This window comes from Jatropha curcas, chromosome 5 (genome assembly GCF_041381405.1).
Source record: "Jatropha curcas cultivar XTBG-Jc1 chromosome 5, XTBG_Jcur_1.0, whole genome shotgun sequence".
Taxonomy (NCBI): Eukaryota; Viridiplantae; Streptophyta; class Magnoliopsida; order Malpighiales; family Euphorbiaceae; genus Jatropha; species Jatropha curcas.
Window position 1 is genome coordinate 3230496 of NC_143155.1, and position 23832 is coordinate 3254327.

General features: G+C 29.5%; 4 protein-coding genes across 4 annotated transcripts; 3 read left to right on the forward strand and 1 right to left on the reverse strand.

The window, feature by feature from the left end:
• Nucleotides 1-8940: 8940 nt before the first annotated feature.
• On the forward strand, nt 8941-9884 carry LOC105635109 (tubulin beta-3 chain). Its single transcript, XM_012218098.4, has 2 exons — nt 8941-9334; nt 9601-9884. The coding sequence occupies exons 1-2, from the start codon at nt 8941-8943 to the stop codon at nt 9882-9884; spliced, it is 678 nt and encodes a 225-aa protein (XP_012073488.2).
• A 1016-nt stretch (nt 9885-10900) lies between these two features.
• LOC149496076 (protein TUB21) lies at nt 10901-11651 on the reverse strand. The gene has a single exon (XM_089721475.1). The coding sequence runs from the start codon at nt 11289-11291 to the stop codon at nt 10974-10976; it is 318 nt and encodes a 105-aa protein (XP_089577601.1). The 5' UTR covers nt 11292-11651; the 3' UTR covers nt 10901-10973.
• Nucleotides 11652-13040: 1389 nt separating this feature from the next.
• On the forward strand, nt 13041-13744 carry LOC105635110 (splicing factor 3B subunit 6-like protein). The gene has a single exon (XM_012218099.4). The coding sequence runs from the start codon at nt 13238-13240 to the stop codon at nt 13610-13612; it is 375 nt and encodes a 124-aa protein (XP_012073489.1). The 5' UTR covers nt 13041-13237; the 3' UTR covers nt 13613-13744.
• Nucleotides 13745-20008: 6264 nt separating this feature from the next.
• Nucleotides 20009-23088, forward strand: LOC149496077 (uncharacterized). The gene is made up of 7 exons (XM_089721013.1): nt 20009-20018; nt 20202-20267; nt 20379-20429; nt 20590-20702; nt 20880-20939; nt 21070-21252; nt 22705-23088. Exons 1-6 carry the CDS (start codon nt 20016-20018, stop codon nt 21203-21205), a joined length of 429 nt encoding a protein of 142 aa, XP_089577139.1. The 5' UTR covers nt 20009-20015; the 3' UTR covers nt 21206-21252; nt 22705-23088.
• The last annotated feature ends 744 nt before the right edge of the window (nt 23089-23832 follow it).

A 23832-nucleotide genomic window follows, 5' to 3' on the forward strand; every position in this document is an offset into this window, starting at 1 on the left:
ATAAATGTAGTATCATGAGGCTTTTGAGCAATAGCATGTGATGGGAAACCTTTGTTGAGGTGGTCCAAAACTCCAATTTTAGCCTCTTCTTATAGAAAAAGAAGATGAAATAATAGAGGACCACATGATATTTGGTACATACATGGATCCCATAAAGGCCAAATCTTGACTGCAGCTGATATTATGAGGAGAGTAGATAATAAGATGACAGTTTATTAACTACTCGCATTTATTTTCTTCTTAAATATTAAAATATTTATCTAATAAAATTTCAATTTTTCAATCCGAATTCTACTCCTTTTTATTTATTAGAGGCCGAATGAGTCAAAAAGATTCCAGCTCAAACTTTTCCGACGTGTAAGTGAGAAAATCATGACCTAATTGACTTGGATTCTACTTTATTTATACTAAGAATTAATATGAAAATTAAAACAAGCTATATACATGCATATATAGAATTGAAATTTTTAGGATCGAAGCATTCTTACAAGAGATTCAATCTTGATTTCTTGATAGGTAGATAAGTTAGTCCGAAAATATTTATAATATTTTTTGAAAATAAAAAGTATTATTTCCCTTCCACTAAAAGTGTCTTTAAGTGTTCTCTTTTCTTTCTGTTACTTGATTTGTCACTTGGAAAAATTAAGAAAACATTAATTATTTTTTTCTGAATTTAACTTTTTTCTATATATTTATTATGTAAGCATTAATGATTTAAAGTAGTGGTGTACATGAGTTGGATTGGGACGAGAATTACATAATTCTTGGTCTCATCCCAAAATATTGAGACATAAAAAATAGAATTTCAATTTCATCCCAATAGATATGCAGTTCGGTTTCGTCCCATCCCATTTTTTGGGACGGAATGGAACTTGAATTCAAATCTATCGGACATGACGAAATGGATTAGGTCGGAAATTAATCAGAATTTTCTGCAGTCTTACTAAATTATTTTTCATTAAGAAAAGATAAAAGTTACTATATTCATCAATTAGAAACAAATAAAATTCATTTTAAGTTGATTTAAATTTAATACTTACTTAATTTAATCTTCAATATCATCTGAAAAATAAATAATAATAGCATTAAGCATAATCAATAATCTAGTAATCAGATTAACTAAAGTTAATATTTTCTCTTTAATATTTTCTCTTGTATTGATTAATCTTTCCATTTTTTGTTTACTAGAAAAAAATATGTTTAATTACTTGATTTATTTTATATTTAAAAAATGCATATTATTTTTTTATTATTATTACTTTTGCAGTAATTGGTATTATAAAAAAATAAAAAATAAAAAGGATGAAATGATTTTTATGGACATAATTTGAAATTTATAAAAAAATAAAACTACAATTTAAAAAAAAAAAATGATACGGGAAGTCCCAATTTTCGAGAAGGAACGGGATGTGACAGAATTTGGATCGGTACGGGTTGATTTTAATCAAAGAACCAATTTCGTCCCATAATTACTTTCGGAAGGGGACTATTAAATTAACATTGAATTTTTCTCGGGGTGAAAAATTCGGGACGATTTTTGAGAACGGGTTGGGATTTCTGGAATTCCGTGCACACCTCTAATTTAAAGAATTGATAAAAGGATAATTTAGTAAACTATAACTATTTTTCCAATATTAAAATTATTTAATGATTTTCTTAAATTAATTGGATGTATAAATTGATGTTATATTCTTAGTGTACATAAAATTTCCCATAAACAGATGTAATAATCGCTTCTTAGTAGAATGAAGCCAATGAAAATTGAAATAAGCGAATAGAATATTGAAATAACCGAATTATAAGTTTTTTAACATATAACTTTAATTTAAATTGGAAAATTGAACTGAATTAAAAATAATAACTTTAAGTTGGATTATTTTATTTCAATTTGATTATCTATCAATAAAATTAAATATTTTTATTTCAATTTAGCTCATTTTTATCATTCAATCATCTCATTTAGAGATAAATTAGTTTAGTTCAATTCGATTCAATCAGATGTTTAACCTTAGAACCATTGATGATGTAATATGCTAATAGTAATACCAATCAATATCGCAATAAGAGCTAGTTTTGCAATGGTTGATAGCATAAAAATTTTATTCGATTAATGAATCATAAAATCTTTATATTGCAATTCTAGTAAATGCATGTACGACCTCTTAGTAATAGATTTAGATTTGAATCTCCTCTTCAATATATATATATATATATATATATATATATATATATATATATATATATATATATATATATATATATATATATATATATATATATATATATATATATATATAACGGTAACTTTTAAGCTAGTTTTTAACATTTTGCTCAAATCAAAATTTTATCTATATTAATTGCAGCATTCGATAACATAGTTTTTATAATAGTTTTAATTAGATATTAGGAACTTTTTGTGAAATGTTAAACACTCTAACAATATTTTGCGCATAACTTTTAATTAAAATTTTTTGACAATTATACCCATTGTGTTTTCGTGTGAATTGAGCTAGTTAAACAACTAATATTCTTTTTATCATTTTAAGTTAAATAACTAATTAAATGATTATTGTTACCGAACACTTCTAATTTGAACAATCTGCTAAAAACTAATAATTAATAACTAATAACTACTACAATATTAACAGCTACTAAAACGTTTAATATTGCTAAACAGATCCTTAAATTTATTTGGTATTGTAATTAATTAAATTTATATGGTTTAGGATTAAACTACAGAAACTTTTTTTAATTAGGGATATAATTTCAACCTATACTTTTTTTCGGAAAATTTATCCTATACTTAATGGAAGGAAAAATTATTATCCCATTAAATATTAATGGAGCGGATGTGTTTTGGTCCGTCAACTAGGCATGCTCATATGACAGGTATGGGGTAGGTTTTCTGATACATGTATTTGACCCACCAATAAAAATAAAGAAAAATTACAATAACAGGTTTATGAAATATGATTAGTCCGTCTTGTTTTTTTTTTTTAAATATATTAATTTATTTCTATATTTTACTTTTGTTACACTATTAGGTAATTTTGTCTAATTTTTATATTTTTCCGTTAAATAAATAAGAAAACACAGAGGTCAATGAAAAATATTAAAATATTATACTGAAAAATATTAGAATATAATCCCTATGATTTGAAAAATACAACTAATCCGTCCCTGTATTTTCCCTATGTTAAACACTCTAATTTTAATTTATATGAATCTATATTCAATTAAAAATAACTCTAAAATAGATCTCACAGAAAATAATGTTATCCCAAATTAAAAATAATTTAATGGTTATTGCACCCACCTAAATATAAGAATTCCGATTTCGAATTTCATATGCAGGTTCAGAAAATTCTTACCCTATTTGACATTTAATGAATAAAATAATTATTACAAAAATAAATTATGAAAAAAAGGTCTACCCACAACATAAAAGTACACTTAAATCTTGTTCTTTTCCATTACAATTTCTTGCACAAAAAGAAAAGGTATGACCTTTGGAACAAAAATTAGTTAGTTGATCTTTCAATCTGCAAACTAACTTGCTAAGAACTTCAATTAAAGTGCCATTATGGTTAAAGAGCTTGTAAATGGAAGAGACAATAATATGATTACAAGAAAATGATGAAGTGGTCAATGATTAATTAATATTATAGTATTTTCTCTGTTTCAAAATATAAGTCATGTATGGTTTTTATATAAGGATTAAGAAAATAATTAATTCTCCTAAATTATAATAAAATCAATAGTCATTTGGTGAAAGTATTTATTGTATCTAATGAAAATAAGGGAACATTGAAAACACGTTATTTATTACTCTTTGAAATATTCAAAACGACTTATATTTTATGACAAATATCGCTTTAAAACAACTTATATTTTGAGATAGAAAGAGTAGTAAGAACGTTTAGCTTCGTGTATTTGAGAGAGGAATGGCAAAAAAGAACAACTATTAAGAGAATATAAATAAATATGTTATGTTGTCAACTATTTAAGACAAACATAGAATAATGTTTCTATGAATTTCATGAATTTCAAGATTCTAAGAATTTTTAATAGGAATAATTAAAATTCTAAAATTAGATATTAATAGATGATTAAAAATTAACTACAATAATAAGTAAATAAAAGATTACTCCGAAGATTAAATCATCTGACGAGTGAACTGAATTACTCTGAATTTTATTGATTAGACATTGAGAAATTATTTTTCTTTTTAATCAATGAATGTCCAAATTTCCTTAAACAAATCCTTTAGGAAAATAATCTAAACATTCCACTGAATTCCTAAATTCACATGATATGATATGATCAATAAAAAGATGAACATCTTGCTATTTTATATAGGAAATAAATATGTAAATTAATACTCTACTTGGTAATTTTAGCGATTATAGTAAGTGTTAACTGTTGTAATAGCTGTCAGCTGTTTTATTAGTTGTTAACGGTTAGATATTAGTTATTAGTGGTTAATTATTTATATAATGGTTTAAAATCAAAATGTTCGGTAAAAATAAGTATTTGATTAGTTGTTTAATATAAAATAACAAAAAGGATAATGTCATAAAGAACAAGGCAAAAACAAGTGATGGGCATAAACGTTATAAAAAATTTATAAAACGCTAAACGTTAACGAGGATAATGTTTCATAAAACACTACCTCAAATTTTAAACATTATAATAAATATGGGATTACTGAATACGATAATTAATTAAAACAGTATTTTAATCCAATCAAAACACTAAATACTACTCAAAACACTAAATACTACTCTAAACACACACTCTGAACAAAGCCTAAAATTCAATAATGGATTTCTTTAGCAGACAGAAAGGATTATGAAAAAATAGAGAAGTTTTCTTATTATGATATAGAGGAAGAATTAGTAACTTTTTTTTAGGATAATCACGAAGTATAATTAACTAATCTCCTCAGGTCATAAAAACATAAAGTTTTTAAATCTCTCAATAAAGTGTACCTTCTAAAATTGAATTTATATTATAACCCTTGTAAAGGATTGAAATCACATACCACCTCCATTAATACCATATAAAAAAAAGAGCAATTACATCTTTTGATTCTTGTGTAGATATAAAAAGTGGTGGGAGAGATAATTTTAGAGTTTGAAGCATTATGCCCTTATCCAGTGGAAAAAAAATTCAAATATCATGTGAAAGAAAATGGTCAAGACAGCTAAGCCTTTGAATCTTGTATTAGAAAGAGAGAGAGAGAGAGAGAGAGCTCATCATGTGAACAACTTTGTCCCAAAAATAAATAATTGCTTGCAGATTTGGGAACAGAAAACTATGTTTTTAGTAATTTACCCCACAACTATTATGGCTTGCTTGACCATCTAAAAAAGGATGTACTTGTGGATTATTTCATACAGACTATATATATAGTTTTGATATTCAATTATTGTTTGAGAAAATAATTTAATATAAACAATAATTGAATATTTATATACATAAAAATATTCACAAATAAGGCTAATCTTTTTCTTTTTTCAGAAATATGATTTCGGTATTACAAATAATTACACATATACATTAAATATAAAACTTATTATGAGCTAATAAACTTTGTTAATCTTTTAATAAACGAAAATAAAAATTATTTTAATAGTTATTTAGAGCAATAAAATTTAAATGATAAAATATTAAATATTTCATAAATTTATCAGATTATTTGGTTAAGAAAAATTTGACTACAATCTATGAAATTAATGAATTTATCATGACCTCAATTCCATCCTTTTTGAAAAATAAATAAATAATTACTTTAGATGTGAGATTTTTCAATTGGATTCTTTTTTTCATTAATAATTTTATTTACAAATCTATAAATTTTATTTTTTAAAATTAAACATTAAAATGAGAAATTTCATAAATTGTTATTTTTTAATCCATAAAATTTAACATTCTATCTGCCTAATTTAATAATTTTGAGCCAACAGAGGTGTTTCCCAATTCACCACATTACCACACAAAACTCCTGGGTCCTTAGTTCTATTTTGCTTCTTGGTTAATTTATTTATCCTACCTATCCTTAAAAAGCAGAATCTTAATTAGGTAAGAGAGTAACTTGTCACTTATGAATTGTCCCTGTTTAGATGGACTATCACAATTATCTCTAGGACCAAACCATGTTACTCATTTCAAGACTCAAAATCTAAGCAAAACATAATAAGTTCTTCCACATTTCTCTTATTTTATTTTATTTATTTATAAATTATATTTATAACTTGTAATTGTATAAATTTTTAGCTAATTAGATATGTTCTGATTGATTTTCTCACAAATATGAAGAGTGTGGCCAAAGAGGTTTTTGATACTTTGTGAATTAAGAAAAGAATGTGTAGCCTATCATATATATTAATATATTTGATTACAACTGATGAGCTAAATAATAATAATAATAATAATAATAATAATAATAATTCACTCTTCCTTCATAAAATTGATGAAGAGCAATTTTATAGCTAATTAATGGATTTTATGTAGGAATTTTAGACTTTGTTTATTTTTATAAAATAATATGTAGGAAAATATTTTATACTATTTTTTATCATTTGGGATGTTTAGAAAAATAAGCCAACAGGAAATTTTCTTGGTCAAAGGAAAATTAAGTTATTTTTAAGAAAAATAACTCTTCATTTTTAAGTAAGGAAAATATTTTTCAGACATTGACAAACTTATTATAATTTGATAAACACATATTTTTTAATTTATTAACCATCGATAGTCAGTACCACCTGCCACCATTGACACCAACCACTACTATCGACCACCAGTACCGGTTAGCGATGAATTTCATAATTTATTTTTTTCTTTTACATTTTTCTCATATTTAACAGTAAAATTTTTAGATTATAAATTTCTATTATTCTAAATATTTTTATGGTCTTATGAAATAAATATTTTATTATTTTGGAATTAATTTTCAATGTTACAACTAAATAATAAAAAATAAATTATTTAAAAAATATTTTTTAAAGATAAAATATTTTTCCGAAATAAAGCACAGTAATTTGAAAATTTTGCTGCTCTAAAAAAAATAAATACTGTCATAGTCAAAATTACTTGGAAGGTACCCAGTACCCTAATTAATTTTTGGTATAGAAGTGAAGTGAGTGTGAGATGTGAATTGGAATGAGATGAAAGTAGTTGACAGGTCACATGGGCACATCACTTTCTCATGTGGCCCTCCCAGCAAATGTCCTTCCTAACATTTTATGTTCTTTTTTTTTTTTTTTTCTAATTCAAGGCAGATGCACCAAACTAATCTCTCTCTTTTATTCTTCTAAGTCCAACAATTACTCTTAATTAATATTTTTAATCATTACACTTGATATATGTAAGTGACATAATACCTTAATTAGTTTCTTAATCAAATTGAAACTAACAACCAGAATGCCCTAATCCATCCTCAAAATTTTTTAGATGAAAAGGATAATTTTTTTTTGGTATAACCGGAGTTATAATCCCTTTGGTCATAGAGCGTAAAAATTTTTTACCGCAGCAAAGTGCGTTTTCTGGAATTAAATTTATATTCTTATTTTTGCGGAGGTTAAGGTCGCTTACCACCTCAATTGGCACCTTGTCGGGTTTGAAGAGTATAATTTTTATTGATAAAAACAAATTATATGAGCAATAAGAGTAAACAAAATATAATTTTCTAAAAAAAAAAAAGAAAATCTTTATAAATCATTAAATTTTTTTTATTAATACTAAATTGGAGCGCAATTACTATTGTTGGAACTTGGAAGCGTCCGGAACGAGAGAATTACGGTGCCCACAAAACAGACAAAAATTGGCGGAGTGGGTCCCACTCTGTGGTCCACTCTCTCATGCACTCCGAGTAGTTGGATTTTTTATTTTTCCTGTTCCTATACAGTCCACGTGGAGCCAAGAATTTGGGCCGTCTCTGCAATGAATAAGAAAGAAAGGGTAATCAAGTAAAATCATATAAAGGTCATTACCGTCATCAAATCTAAAATTTTCAAAAATAAATAATCATTTCCCAGTCACATCAACCCAGCACCATTACCGTTCAAACTTCTCCATCCAACGTCATCCGACGGACGAAAATAAAAAAGGAGGGAAATAAATTTGGCCGTCCGATCTTACAGCCTTGCCCTGCGTTTTCGTTATATAACCGCACATTTCTTGCCAAAATATCTGCGTAGCACCCCATACAGACACAAAAATACTCTCCATCTCTTCTTCGATCGAGCCTAGCTCGGGCCCGATCACCGGAAAAACTCGCATTTCCATCCCCGGCTGCGAATTACTTGACGGTGAGTTTCGTATTGTTAGAGCTAATATTTATTTTTCTCGTTTTGGGTTATGCATGGATGCTGACTAAACAGAGGAAACGAAGAGAAAAGAAATGAAATCTTAAGTTTTGAGTTTCTATTTACAGTTTGTTTAGTGGTTGTTTCTGCTTGACTACTTGAAGTTTCATTTTCCTTTACTGAATTTGTCGGCAGCCGAACAGTCTAGATCTGCTGCTGTACTTGTTTGTTTGTTTGTCCTCTTCTTGAAGCTTTCAGAAGTGAATTTCTTCTTCTGTTTGGACAATCATTTCCCTTCCATTTTCTCGGAAATTAAATTTGTTTTAGTTTCTATCCAATTTTCCGATCCACGCTTTTTTATATCAAACACTCCTAAATTTTCACTGAATTCTTGTTCCGTTTCATTGAACTTGATGTTCTTTTGTTCTCATAATTAGATTTCCTCTGTTCCGTTATTTGTTTTCAAATTATTAGACTTCTGCAGTTCCGTTTCTACTGTTTCTAAAGTTTTGTCTACATTTACTAAATTTTGCTTTATTTTATGGTTTTTTTGCTTCAATCCAAGCAATTTGAATAGAGGATTATGGTTCTGACGTTATTTCGTATTGTTTTTATATGCAGAAAAACGAAAATGAGAGAAATCCTTCACGTTCAAGGTGGACAGTGTGGAAATCAGATTGGATCTAAATTTTGGGAGGTCGTTTGCGACGAGCATGGCATTGACCCCACTGGACGATACACTGGATCCTCTGATCTGCAGCTGGAGCGCGTTAATGTGTACTACAATGAGGCCTCCTGTGGGCGATTTGTCCCTCGTGCTGTGCTCATGGATCTTGAGCCTGGTACCATGGACAGTGTGAGGACTGGTCCATATGGTCAGATCTTTAGGCCTGATAACTTTGTGTTTGGGCAATCTGGTGCTGGAAATAACTGGGCCAAGGGGCATTATACTGAGGGAGCTGAGCTGATTGATGCGGTTTTGGATGTTGTGCGGAAGGAGGCTGAGAACTGTGACTGTCTTCAAGGTATACAAGAGTTTTGCTTCCTTTTGGCCTTCATAAATCATAATCTTTTACTCTATGTGGTAGATAAGATAAGTTGTTTACTTGTCTGTCTAGAATTAATTTTAATCATGAACTAAATTTAAGAATTATTTCCGTCCTTGTATATGATGAAGTTGTCCTGTAATTACTGAATCTAGATGAAAGACACCTGAAAAATCAGATGAATTATTTGTTTGGGCATTTGATTTATATTTTATTGCTTAATATATGTTCTTTCTATTGCATAGGTTTCCAAGTTTGTCACTCTCTCGGTGGTGGAACTGGTTCTGGAATGGGAACTCTGTTGATTTCTAAGATCAGGGAGGAATACCCTGACAGAATGATGCTCACATTCTCTGTGTTCCCTTCACCCAAGGTTTCAGACACTGTGGTTGAGCCCTATAATGCCACCCTTTCTGTACATCAACTAGTTGAGAACGCTGATGAGTGTATGGTACTTGACAATGAGGCCTTGTATGACATTTGTTTCAGGACTCTCAAGTTAACTACTCCCAGCTGTAAGTTCATTTAAGCCCTATGTTCCATCCAAGTTGTATAATTTATTTAAGGTTTTTCCATGTTGCAATTTTTATCTGCATATTCGAAATGGATCTGTGTAGTTTATCACAACTAATACAGTATTGGGATTTTAGTTTTGTAGAGTATTGTGAGAGCTATCTTATATCACTGAATGCAGAAAAGCTTCAGAATATTAAGTGTTTCTTTCATACGTTGGTTGCTTGGTGGTTGCATTTGCCACAATGTCAAGGAATTAGTTACTGTTGCATCTATTTGTACTTGGTGTTACTTCTCATTTATTGTTTGCTTCAACTATTCATTAATGATATTTGTATGTTAGCTGCAGAGACGCTGAACTGTTAGCATCACTATAATCTAGGATAACTTAAAATACCATGTGGGTCCATACCAACAGCTAATTATGTTTCTCATGTGTATTTTATATTAGCAAGGCATTCTGCGTTCCTGATTTTCTATCTAGCAGCTTGCTGCCATACTTTGTCTATTATTGCTGAGTGAGATGACAGGGCACTGTTATGATAATCACATGTAAAAAAATTGTTTAGGATTTCTACCAAATGATATTTGTTTTCGTGTTAAATGGCAATCTGAATATGACTTACTATTTTGCTCTTGCTAATATTAGATATGCAACTCATTTTATTACAATAAATTTTCCAGAAATTTCTACCTAGTGACTAGTTATTATTTTGGCAATTCATTGTTGAGGGATGCCCCTGTTTTGTAATTGGTATAATTTTTTCTTCATATTTGCATGTCTTTTTTTTCCTATTAGTTTAGGAGCACTGGATTAACTTGGGCTTCTTGATTTTGTGGCAGTTGGTGATCTGAACCACCTGATCTCTGCAACTATGAGTGGAGTCACTTGCTGCCTGAGGTTCCCTGGTCAGCTTAACTCTGATCTCAGGAAGCTTGCAGTGAATCTTATCCCCTTCCCCCGATTGCACTTCTTTATGGTTGGATTTGCTCCTTTAACATCACGTGGTTCTCAACAATACCGTGCGCTAACTGTCCCAGAACTGACCCAGCAAATGTGGGATGCCAAGAACATGATGTGTGCTGCAGACCCACGCCACGGGCGCTACTTGACTGCCTCAGCCATGTTCAGGGGTAAGATGAGCACAAAGGAAGTCGACGAACAAATGATCAATGTCCAGAACAAGAACTCCTCATACTTCGTTGAATGGATCCCTAACAATGTCAAGTCTAGTGTCTGTGATATCCCTCCTAGAGGACTTTCTATGGCATCAACTTTCATCGGTAACTCAACTTCAATCCAGGAAATGTTCAGGCGTGTCAGCGAGCAATTCACAGCCATGTTTAGGAGAAAGGCTTTCTTGCATTGGTATACCGGTGAAGGGATGGATGAAATGGAGTTTACCGAGGCCGAAAGCAACATGAATGATCTTGTGTCTGAATATCAGCAATACCAGGATGCTACAGCTGAGGAGGAGCTTGAATATGAGGATGAAGAGGAAGGGATGGGTGAAATGCAATGAGCTATGAGGTGACCTTTTCTATTGGCATTTACAGCAAATGTTATACCTTAATATATAGCTTCTGCTTTTTTGTGGAACATGGGTGATGAATTTTTTCAATGTATGAGGTAGTGTTTGGATAGAGTTGAAAAAGTGAATCTTCCTAGTAAATGAGTATATGTTTGTAATGTGGGAGGTGAAAAAGGTTATTTTGTATTTCTGTTGAAGCTCAATTCTGGCTTTGGTTTCATATCCATTTCTATAAATATAATGAAGTTCTTTATGTAAGTCCTTGATTTTGCTTTTTCTTAATCAAATAATTAGCTCATTATTGGTTGTTGGGAAAAGCACTCGTCAGCCAAAAAAAAGCTGTTGTATCATCATGTTGCCATTGATTTGTTTCTTTCATTTTTTTTTTTTAATTCCTTCTATTTAATTATCGTGCAACAACAAAAAAGTCATTGAGATTCATTTTATTCCAATATTATTTTTTACCAACTCTTAATAATTTGGGATGCACTCATAAAATTTTTTTAAAGACGGTCAATAAGGTTTTTACAATATCCTGCCATTTGCTGTACCAATTATAATAAATAAAAATAAATGAAGCTTAATTTGTTTCCTGAACTTGAGAATAATATTCAATTTATTCAAAAATCAACTTTTTGTACAATTTGCTTTTTGAACTTGCACAAAAGAACATAAAGTCCATTTAAGAATTTTAATTCAAATCAAAATAAAATTAAAAAATAATAAATATATGATTTAGATCAAATACAATTAATAAATAATCAAAAATAATAATAAATATTTTTTAAACTAAATATTCATATAATTAAATATTTTTTCTAAATCTATAATTTTTTAAAATCAAATATTTTATTTAATTATATTTTAAATCAAGGATACATTTTATTTTTGTGTTTTAAATAAATTTTTTCCCTAATTTTAAACTTCTTAAATAATTTTTATTAGTTAAATTATACAAAAAATTGATTTCGGAGCAAATTGAATATTGCTCTTAAATTCAGGTGGTAAAGTGGACTTTAATACAACATATTAGAACAGAACATATATGGAGAGATTTTCAATTTCAATTTAGTCCAAAATAAAAGTCATAAATTAATTTAACATTAATGAATCTATAAGAGTATAACCTTCTACTTTGTTCTTCTCACTCTAAAATATTCAACACGGAGCGATCAAACTACATTCACAATAACGAACCATCTCTTCGTATGAATAATCTAACTGTATGAGATGACAGGATGATAATCGAAAAATAGAGTATATTTTTTCTTGCTTCCTAGTCGTATTTTCTCTTCAATTTGAAATTTGCAATTGGATGGAGGATTTATTTATGTATTTGGCAATTTAAGGGTTGAAATTATTTTAACTATTGATATTAATAAAAAATTTTAGTAGTTAATTTATAATTTCTTTCTTCTTGTTTCGACCGCGTGTGAAGCATGTAAGAGCTTTAGGTCAAATTATAGCTAATTTTGACAAACTAATGAAGCAAATTGGCTATAAAAATTGAAATATGATAAATTGAATATGCGAGCTAAACTTGGGGGCAAAATGAGCTATTTTCCTTGCTTACAATCTTGAAATTGAAATACAATTTTCAAAATATTACTATTTTTTAATTTAACAAAATAATATTTGTATCGTTAATTAGGAATTATATTACAAAACAATTTAAAAAAATTTTACACCGTCTCAAAAGATGCCCAAATTTAAAACTCCAGTTCGCTGTTCACGTTCTCATTAATAAATCAGATCGGCCGCGCCCGTCTTCTCTGTAACTATCTTTCCTTCACTTTCTCAGCAACCAAACGCCGTTGATTATTCCTTAAAATTACTGATGGCCACAATCAGTCTACGCAAAGGCAATACCCGGCTACCGCCGGAGGTGAACCGAGTCCTCTACGTCCGAAACCTTCCGTTCAACATATCGAGCGAGGAGATGTACGATATTTTCGGCAAATACGGTGCGATTCGCCAAATCCGAATCGGTACGAACAAGGATACCAGAGGAACGGCCTTCGTAGTGTATGAAGATATCTACGATGCCAAGACGGCGGTGGATCACTTGTCGGGTTTTAACGTTGCGAATAGGTATTTGATTGTTTTGTATTATCAGCAGGCGAAGATGAGCAAGAAATTTGATCAGAAGAAGAAAGAGGAGGAGATTGCTAGGATGCAAGAGAAGTATGGAGTTTCTACTAAAGATAAGTAGACTTTTTAATTCCAACAAAAAAGATAAAAGAGGGTATTTTGTATTTGGGGATTTAGGTTCTTGTTTTTTAGTTATATGGTAGTGTATAATCGGATCGTATTGGTTTAATGACACTGTTATTTTAGCTGTTTACATCTGATTTGACTGGACTTATGTGGTGTATGATAGTTCTTGAATCTGTTTCTGAACCCTAATTGAATTTAAATATCGGAATATTCTTGATAGCAATCTTAACCCGAAATCATTTTTTTTGGGATGGAGATGTTAAATTTTGGTCCTTTTTTCTTTTGAAACTTGCAGTTGTTCTTCCAATTGTTGAGCTTGGTATAGTATTGGAATATCTATCTGTGGATGGATGGAGTTAGGTAGTATAGAGACTGCGCTTGTATATGAATCTATTAGTATTGGAGAAGTTGTGGGGAAAGAGAATAATTATGTGAATTATGTCAAATTGAATTGAGTTTTTAAAATTGAATTATCGAAACTGAAGAGAACTATGGTGATTCTTTATCATTCAGGAAATTGAATTATGGGCAAATGTTTGTGCTTTTTGTTAAGCAGTGGATAGTTATTACCCTTCTAAATTTAATTATAGAGGAAACAAAAATATGAAAATAAAAATCATGAAATATTATACTGTTGTAACTTGAATTGTATTAAGGTTTCTTGGGATAGTTACAGCATTCTGTCTAGTCTGGATTTTTGCAATGAAAATGTCTTGCTATTTGAGAAAGATTGAAGAATGGAATGAGACTGCTAAATTTGATTTAGATTTTTGTTTCTATGGGTAGATTATGAAAAATCAACATGACTTGAAATTCAAATACTCAACTAGTTAAAGTGACAAACTATTTGAATGGACCTCACCTTTACTTTCATATTTGGCATGTATAGCAGAGAAATGACATGTTACTATGGGTATGTTTGCCTTGTTGATTCTTACAATTTGGGATGTTTTTGCATGTGGAGCTTGAGAATTTTTAATTTGTTGAATGCCTATTTTATTGGTATGTACATATATCAATAATTATTGGTGTTTCTTGGTATTTTTGTTGGAGAGTTTGTTTATGTGAGTGAGCTTCTTCTGTTTTTTAAGTACAGTGTGGTTATAGTAGAAGTGGTGGATTTTTAAGGGAGTAACAGGTTATGCATCTTTGTGGCTGGCACGGCCTTTCTGGGTAAGGTTAAATGTCTACTCGGAAGAAGGAACGAAGCCATATTTGGTTGGAATGAGCTGCGATTCCTTCATTTAAATTTCATTTTCAGATTTGGTTAATAAGGAAATAGTACCTTTTATCTTTGGTATTTTTATATTTGAGTAACTAAACCGAACATTGAAATGATATTTATTTTAAATGTAATTTTCGATATAGCCAACAAATTAACCTGGAGAGTGTATTTTGAATTTATACTTTTATTTCTACTGGTCTTTTTTATTTATTTTTACTTGTCTTTTTCATGACGTGACTTGCACGTTGGCTGTACTCGTTATATATTTGTAGTTTTTTAATTTTTATCTATATAATATTAAAGCATTAAGTTTTTGTTTAGATTAAAATAAATACAATTGCTCAATTTGTATGTTTCTCATACAAGCTAATTGGAATGTTACTTCTTATCTATTTCATTCTATTTTTTTTTATATAATGAAGTGGTTTCAAAATAAAATTCAATCTAATCCCTAGATTTAAGCCTTCAGTCCTTAATTTAAAAATGCAGATTCAGTGCCCTAAAAGAAAATAAGTCATCACTCAATTTTCAAACTCTTACTTCCAACCCCAAATCAATATATACAATTATAATGAAAAATAATAATAAATTATTTTTTATTGTTGGGTGAAAAAAAATGAGCATTTTTACTGTTGGTAAAGAAAAAAAAAATGAACAGATGATCTGAATTAATAATGATAATTACTTTGCTATTGGCTATATTGATAATATTACTTACTCGGTGCATAAGCGAAAGGAAGAAAGAAATATATATACGTACACACAAATTTTTTAAATTTCAAAAGTGATCCAAAATAAAAATATATAATTCTAGTTTTCTTTGAGCTTTATAAATACTATTTTCTTTCAAATAAAACAGATTTAGAATATAATAGAAAAATATTTAAAAAATTAAAATATTTAATTATGAAAATGCTATTTATTTTTTACAAGGGAGATATAAATTTCTTATTAAGATAGTAGTTACAAATTAATTCATTAACAAAAAAGAAAATAAAGAATAAAAAATTGTTATTAAAAATAGAACTCTTTTCGAAACTCAACATATAACAAGAAATAAATTATATTAAGAAAGTAACCAATTTAAGATTTAAAAATCAACCCATTCTTTAACTAAAAATATTGTAATTTATTGTAATTTGATGTTGATTGAAAAAAAAATATAATAGCCAAGTCAACAAACGAAAATTACAAAACAAATAATGTTAAGATCTAATTTTGTCTCTCAATTTTTCCAAGTTGCGAATTTAAAATAAATAAATAAATAAGTTAATTAATTAATAAAAAAAGATTACATAAAACGTCCTATCTTTGCCAATTAAACCTCAATTTTCCTATAACCATACATAAAAAGAACATACCTTTTAGAAATTATATATAATCAAATAATAAAATGTAATTTTTCTTCTCTTAGGTGGATTCAAAAAGGGATAAAATACTTCAACTGAGTATTTGCTTCATCCACGAGGATCAAACCCTCGACCTCTCATTCAAGAGAGAAGAATGTCGAATCACTCATCCAAACACTCATAGTATAAAATATAATTTTCGAATTAACTACGGCTATTTTAGATATTCCAAATTTTATTAAAGACGATAACAGAAATCTCACTACCGCTATTTCCATGTTTATATATAGTATATATATAGATATAGATAGATAGATTAGAAGTATAGATATAGATTAGTATTAACGTGCTTTGCACGTTGTCACTCGTTGCTTGTTGTAGTTCCTTATTATTTAATTTAGAATATTTTTTATATTAATTAAAAATTCCTAATTGAAATAAAAATTGAAAATCTTTTAATTATTGTAATAAACAGATTTAGTACATGTTAAGAATTCTATCTGTTCCATAATACTTGTCACATTTAAGAAAATAATTTGTTTCAAAATGTTTCACCTTTGTAGTTTTAATGAGTAATAAATTTATTGTTTTCATGTTTATTCTTTGTATAAGCCTAATAATTATTACTTCAATTTAATGGTTTCTTAGGGAATTAATATTAAATTAAGGGTAATTTAGTCAATTTACTCAATAATTTATTGTAACTTAAACAAATTTAATGGTTTTCTTAAGGAATGTGAAATTCCAAATGTGATAAATATTATAGAACATTAGTAGTATAATATTTTTTATTAACACGTGGCATAAAATTTGGGGAAAATTTTATTAAATAATATTTAATAATACCCGTCCTCTTCTTTATTATACATGGATCCACTTGCGTACTACTTCCTCCAGCCCAACAGAATAGTTCAAATTTTATTTTTGATTTGTTCCAAAATACGATTCACTTTCCTTTTTACATTATAGATAATTATTGAATTATATACTATATTTTTATTAAATTTTACTTTATTTTCAATAACCATTAATTTTTTTATTAATATTTCAATATTCATCTATTATTTAAAATAAATATAATAAAAAATTATATAAATAAAATTATTCTTTAATCGTATTTTTTAACATGCGTGAAAATAAAAATAAAATTATCTTTTTGGAAAGAGACGCTATTTGACAATATTTCAACCTAACGATAATTACCGGTAAATATAGGTAGCTCGAATCGCAGCTAAGAGCGAACTTTTTTAACTTATCCAAAATCTTAAGTGGGGCCCAACTATTTATTGGAAAATACGTGTACGATGGAGCGTAGAATTTGCTTGGAGGGCAAATTTGTAATCCCAAACTGAGAGATGGGGGCAACAAAAACGACCAGTACGTTGGACAGGGCAGGTAGGCAATACGGTAGAGATGTAATTACAATCTGTAATTGCACCTATTTATTAATTATTTATATACATGTAATATTCTAATTAAATACATTATAAATTAATTACTGAATATTGATTAATTAATTCATGATTAATGAATAAATAAATTAATAAATTTTTACAAGTTTGAACGCAATGAACATGAATCTCATTTTTACTGTAAATTTATTAATTAAGCTTAAACATTATAGCATTTACTATTAATTAATTCTAACAACTACAATTATAACTAGTCGTATAATTCTAACCATTCTTATAATTATATAATATATATTGATAATTAGCTTATCTTTCTCTTATTAAATTAATTGTTAATTAATACTTACGGATTACCTAAAGCATCTCCTTTACATTACAATGTGTAATATTTTAATTTTAAAAAATAAGAACCAAAATTTAATTATATTAATTTATAAACTAATTTTCTATTTATTTTAAATACCACTATTCTTAATTGAATTCAAATATTATTTTTTTTTATTCATTAGAATGCCAATGCGTCGAAATAATACAATGAACTATATAATACAGATAACATTTTTCATATACTCGTCATATTAGTGAAAACTCTTGTGACGGAGAGAACTTGAATTCGAGACTTCTTACTCTTCACACTAGTGAGAAGTTCAATCAGATCACACTTTCTTGGCAAATATTAGTTATTTATAATAATAATAATAATAAATTCATCTTTTTAACTAAATTAAAAATAATAAATATAAATATTGCTTTTACAAATTAAAATAATCTATTTTACTCAAATTATAAAATTACCTAAATAAAAAATAGAAAGAAATTTCATGAATCATGCATGAATCGACTATTAAATGTCTTTTGCTAAAAATATTAATTTTTATTACTATCCTGAAAAATGTTGAATTTCAAAAAGAAAGTAAAAGTTTATATGACAAATACTCAAAAGGGAATTAAAATTTTAAAAAAAATTAAAGGATAATTAAATTTAGATTATTAATTGTTGTAAAAAAAAGAAAGTGAAATAAAATTATTATATAGTTATTAATTATTGAATAAAGAAAATGAAAAGTTTTATCATGTAATTTTTTAAATTAGATAACTAAATAACAAATATTAAAAATTTAATAAATAATAAAATTTCACGTAACTAACTAAATTTTACAGTATCATGTAAAAACTAAGGCTTATCTAAGTTTGTTGGTATTGCCTCATCTCCTAGCTTGCAATTACTTATCTACCCTCCAACTTAAAATGTGCAACTCCCACGCTCAAACCATGCGCCGCTTTCTATATGAAAACTGGTCCCACGTATCACTTTTAACCAATTAAAAAGTAGCTCTTTGTAGTTTTTAGCGATTCGCACTACCTATCGGCGCTCGAGAGAAAAATAGATGATGGAAATTCATCCAGGATACAAGTTCCGCCCCACAGATGAGGAGCTAATTTCTCATTACCTTCACCGGAAAGTTAACGGAGAATTATCTCCGATTGAGAATCAGATAATAAGGGATTGTGATTTATATGGCCAGGATGAACCCTGGCATATATGGGAGCGATTTGGTGGACTTCGTTTGGAGGAAGATGAAGGTCTTTTCTTCTTCACCGCGCTAAAGAGAAAAAGCCCTAACAACACCAACTGTAAAAATATCAGTCGCAGGGTTGGCTCTACGGATGGTCATTGGCACTGTGAAACTTCGGGTCGGAGCGCGAATCTTGAAATTGAAGGTTTTAAAGCGACGAAGAAAAGGTTTAATTACCGGAATTCAAAAAGGTTAGACCAAGATCGCTGTTGGAACATGCTGGAGTACAGTTTGGATTTCGGCAATTACGTCCTTTGTCAACTCAAAACGAGTAGTAAGAATCCATTGCAGAAGAAGAAGAGAAAGATGGTGTCTTGGGAGCCTTTCCTGCAATCTGAGCCCAATAAACGTTCTAGGATTCATCAAGAACTCCAAGAAGAAGATTCTGTTGTGACAGCTTTGCCCCTTGTTAATCTTGATGGGTTGCTCGTTGATGAAACTACATCTGCCCAAATAATTGATGATGAAATCTTTGGGGATTGGTTGCAAGATGAACTAGTAGACAGTACTGACCAAGAATTTCAACAAGTACGTGATATGGCTACTATTGGTCTTGATGGGTTGCCTCCTCTTGATCTGGTTGATAATGAAAGTTTTGGGAATCGGTCGGAGCCGTGCACACCAGCAATGTTGCAAGATGAACCAGTGGATAGGATTGACCAAGAATTTCAACAAGAAAATGTAGATGGACTGCCTGTTCGTGATGAAGCTATTTCTCATCTCTTTGACGATAACAGCTTCGGAAATTGGCTGGAGTCGTTCGCATCAACAATGTCGCAAGATGCATGGCCAAGGGATAACTCTTTATTTGATGATTAATTTGCAAAAAATATATATGGTAATAAATTGAATTTCCTGGTACAGATGATAAACTGATTTTTTTGCTATAATTGATAATAAACTGGTGTTTTTATTTTGAAATAAGATTAGTGGAATTGGACATTTGTATAATGTGGATATGAATTGAACATTATTGGTATTAATTTTCTATTGCTTATTTATTCTTTTTCTGCGTGTATAGGTTTATAAATTTGCGGCTCTTGGTTGTGAAACTGGTTCTGGAATGGGAATTCTTTTGATTTCTAAGGTCATGGAGGAATACTCTGAGACTAATAATGTATTCTCTCTGGTAAATTTTTAGTTTTACCTATAATGATATTGCTGCAAGTTCATGTTTGATTTTCTTTCTATTTTTCAGATTAAATGTTTTGCCTTGTCGTTGCTGAGAAAAGCAGGGAGACGACTGATTGTAATGAAGTTCTTACTTTTTTGTGAATATAGAGTTGCATAATGAAAAAAATATTGATTATTTTTAAGTATTTTCTGTGGAACCAAACGGAGTATAATTCGCTTTTCTGTTTGCTATTTATTGATTTCATTCTTGTTTGATACTTATTTTCTTGTTCTAGAAGAAGGACAATTATATTCAAGAAAACAGAAGGATGAATAGCAGGACAGGTATGGCATGGCATAAAGAGTTAATTTGGAGGACTGTTTTAATTTTTTTGACATTGATCAACAGGTAAAAGGTCACATATGGCTCTTCTTTTCTCTATTCTCATTTCCTTTAACTGAGATTTCTTTATGTCTTTGATGATTGCTTGTACATTGATATTTAATATCGAGAAATTGAATTAATGATGGAGTTGTATTCTTATGTTTGGCTTTCTAATGTTAGTATTGATCCTGCATTCTACAGTTGGAAGATGAATGTGAGATGTGTGCAAGGACTGTTTACTGTACAAATATGGACAACAAGGTAATTGTAGAATTTGCACAATCCATGGGATTGTTCTGAATCTTCATAACTACAATATCTTGAATCCTTCTTTTTCCTCTTTTTCTTTTCTGATTTTTTGTTTTAATTCCATTGAATGCTGGTTACTCAGGCAGATGTCAGACTCTTCTTTGAATCTTTCCGTGGAGAGCTTTGTTCATGTTTCTAAAAGGAAGTCTGAACACTACTGTGGTTCCGTTGTTGGCTATATTTTATTTAACATTTTGCTTAATAGGTGCAACATTTGAGGCTTCTTGGAGACTACCATCATTCAACTCGCGTTGAGTTTGCACTGGTAATTGATCTTTACGAAGCACTTATTTCTTACTTACGGAATCAATATGTTTGGTGTTTCTTCTGAAGCATTGATACAATAGTTGGTAGATATATTTCTGCGATCTATTATAATTCTAATTTCTTCATATTCTTATCCACTTTGTTGCCATCTTACTGTTTGAGTTTGTATCCAAACTGTTGTTTCAGTCTTTCTTTACAAATAGCTTATGCATGTGAAGCTTTATGTTTTGTTCTTTTCATTGAAGTTCTTTGTATATGTTGTTTTGCTTTTGTAGCACACAGGACTGGATCAGAATAGTTTCTGGCTAGTTGATATTCTTTATTTCAGAAATATTTGAAGGTTGCATTCTCTTAATTCAAAAATATTCATCACTGAGTGAGAAGTCCTGCAACAAACATCAGTAGGTTTTTAGTGTAAATCTACGAGTTTATTAACTTTATGATACATGTAGTTGATGTAGGACTTGTACAGAAACTGGCGTGCTAATGCTCTTATGGTGGTCAAATCCTAAGCAATTGGTGGATTTAGAGTTAAAATCAATGGAAAGGGATTTAAGGTTCAGAGGTTGAATTAAGCTGATAAGTTGAAATTGAAGGAAGGAAACAGAAGGGGGAGAGCGATAATGGACCAGATAAACAAGCTTGCCAACTCCTTGTAATCAGCTGATATTTCATTCGTTAAAAACTAAAAAAATACCATGTTAAAATGGTAACTATAGATATCGAAAAATTATTAATTGACATGTTATGTGTATAATTCATTAATTCTGCATAGAATTCATTTAAAAATGAATTTCCATGTTTGATATAATGAACTTAAAAGGTCAAACTCAATTAAATTCGAATAAGTATTTGATAATTTACTAAAACACGCTTAAAATAAAAAAGAGAAGTAAGAGAAGAGAGAGAGAGAGAGAGAGAGAGAGAGAGAGAGAGAGAGCAAGAGGGGGAAAAAGGGAAATAAATAGAGAAGAGAAAACAAGAGAGAGGAGGTGGAATAGATGAGGGAGAAAGGAGAGAAGAAGAAGGCGGAAGATAGAAAGACAGAGAGAGAATATGAGTGGATGATGTGCATTTTGGTCTATGATTTTAGTTGTACAAGTTTTCAGAAATTTATTTGAAAGTCCACCAGTTTTGATGAAATTAGTTTAGTTATGTTCAATTTTATGTAATTTGAATTTATGGAATGGATATGGATAATTTTTTAGCACACCAATGACCAAACATTAATGGTTCTTCATTTCTCTGAACATGTTTATTGTTTCCTTTGCTATCAATCATATAAACATCAAGTTTCATATTTTTGATGTTTCTGGTTTTTCCATAGTTTGTAGAATTATTGTGCATCTGATATGGAGAGGATTTGTGCTACTTCACATAGTATTTGGTTTATAGAAACCAACTTATTTGGGAGGGGCAAATTAATTCTCCATGGTTCATTGTTTCGCAGGCAGTCGAGAGGCTTAGTGAATGGCAGCAAGCTCAAACGTTGGAAGTTTATATTGCAGGGCAATGGTTGGATCATCAAGTGGATTAGAAGACAAGCTAGAGCTGCTATCAACTATGCTTGGTCCTTTTGTTTGGAGTGGGACCGGATCGTTTCTTTTGAATTTATTGTTTTCTTATGTTTTAGTACCAGGTTTTTTCACTTAACACTTGGATTCTAGGTTTGGGTGTATGGGGTAGGCCTGCTGGTCTGGGCTAGTTGGATCTATTTGTTAAGTTTTTCCTGGTTTCTTTACTAATATAAGCTTTATTAATATAACTTTTATACAGAGCGTGTAACATTGAAATGGTCTCACTTAGTTCAATGTCAGTTTTTTGTTTCCTGCTAGTTGTTTGGTTGCTAAAAAAATGGTTGGAAATGAGGGAATAAGGAAGCAAAGCAAGATGAGATCAAGTTATTTTGGAAATGAGGGAATAAAAAAAAAAACTTTTAGCAAGAAGCATTAACATGTGGATAACTTTTAAAGTATACATAATATTTGCCATGAAAATTATTAAGTTGGTTTCTGAGAATTTAGATGATTCTTGATAAGTTATGATTTAATTTCATGAATTGATGATTTTCATAAATTATGTTTTCTGTTTCTTCCTTTATCTTTCAAATCTTTATGATATTATCTAAGAAAAGCTACTCTTAATTGACCTTTTCAGAAGCAAGTGGTTACCTGTTCACAATCTTTTGATAACGTAGTAACATTGGCCGGATGGGTCTTCGAGGTATTAGCATGGAGGAAAGTTTGAACAGAATCACAGACAACTGTACTGCTTGCTTCCTATGATGGGTTTAAACTAAAACAAAAATAACACGTATATATACCGATGGAATTGAAACTAATCAGTATTAAAGAAGCTCTCTTAGTAGCTCACTATTAGAGAATCATTTGTCATACTGACCTTTGGTGCTCATTATTTATCGAGCTTAAGCAGCTCCGAGCCCTAGTGCTCACTATTTACTAAACTTAAATAGCTTCGAGCCTTAATGCTCATCATTTACCGAGCTTAAGATATTCCCCAAACCCCAACGCTCACCATTTACTAAGGTTAAGATATCGTTGAGCCTAGTTACTCGGTT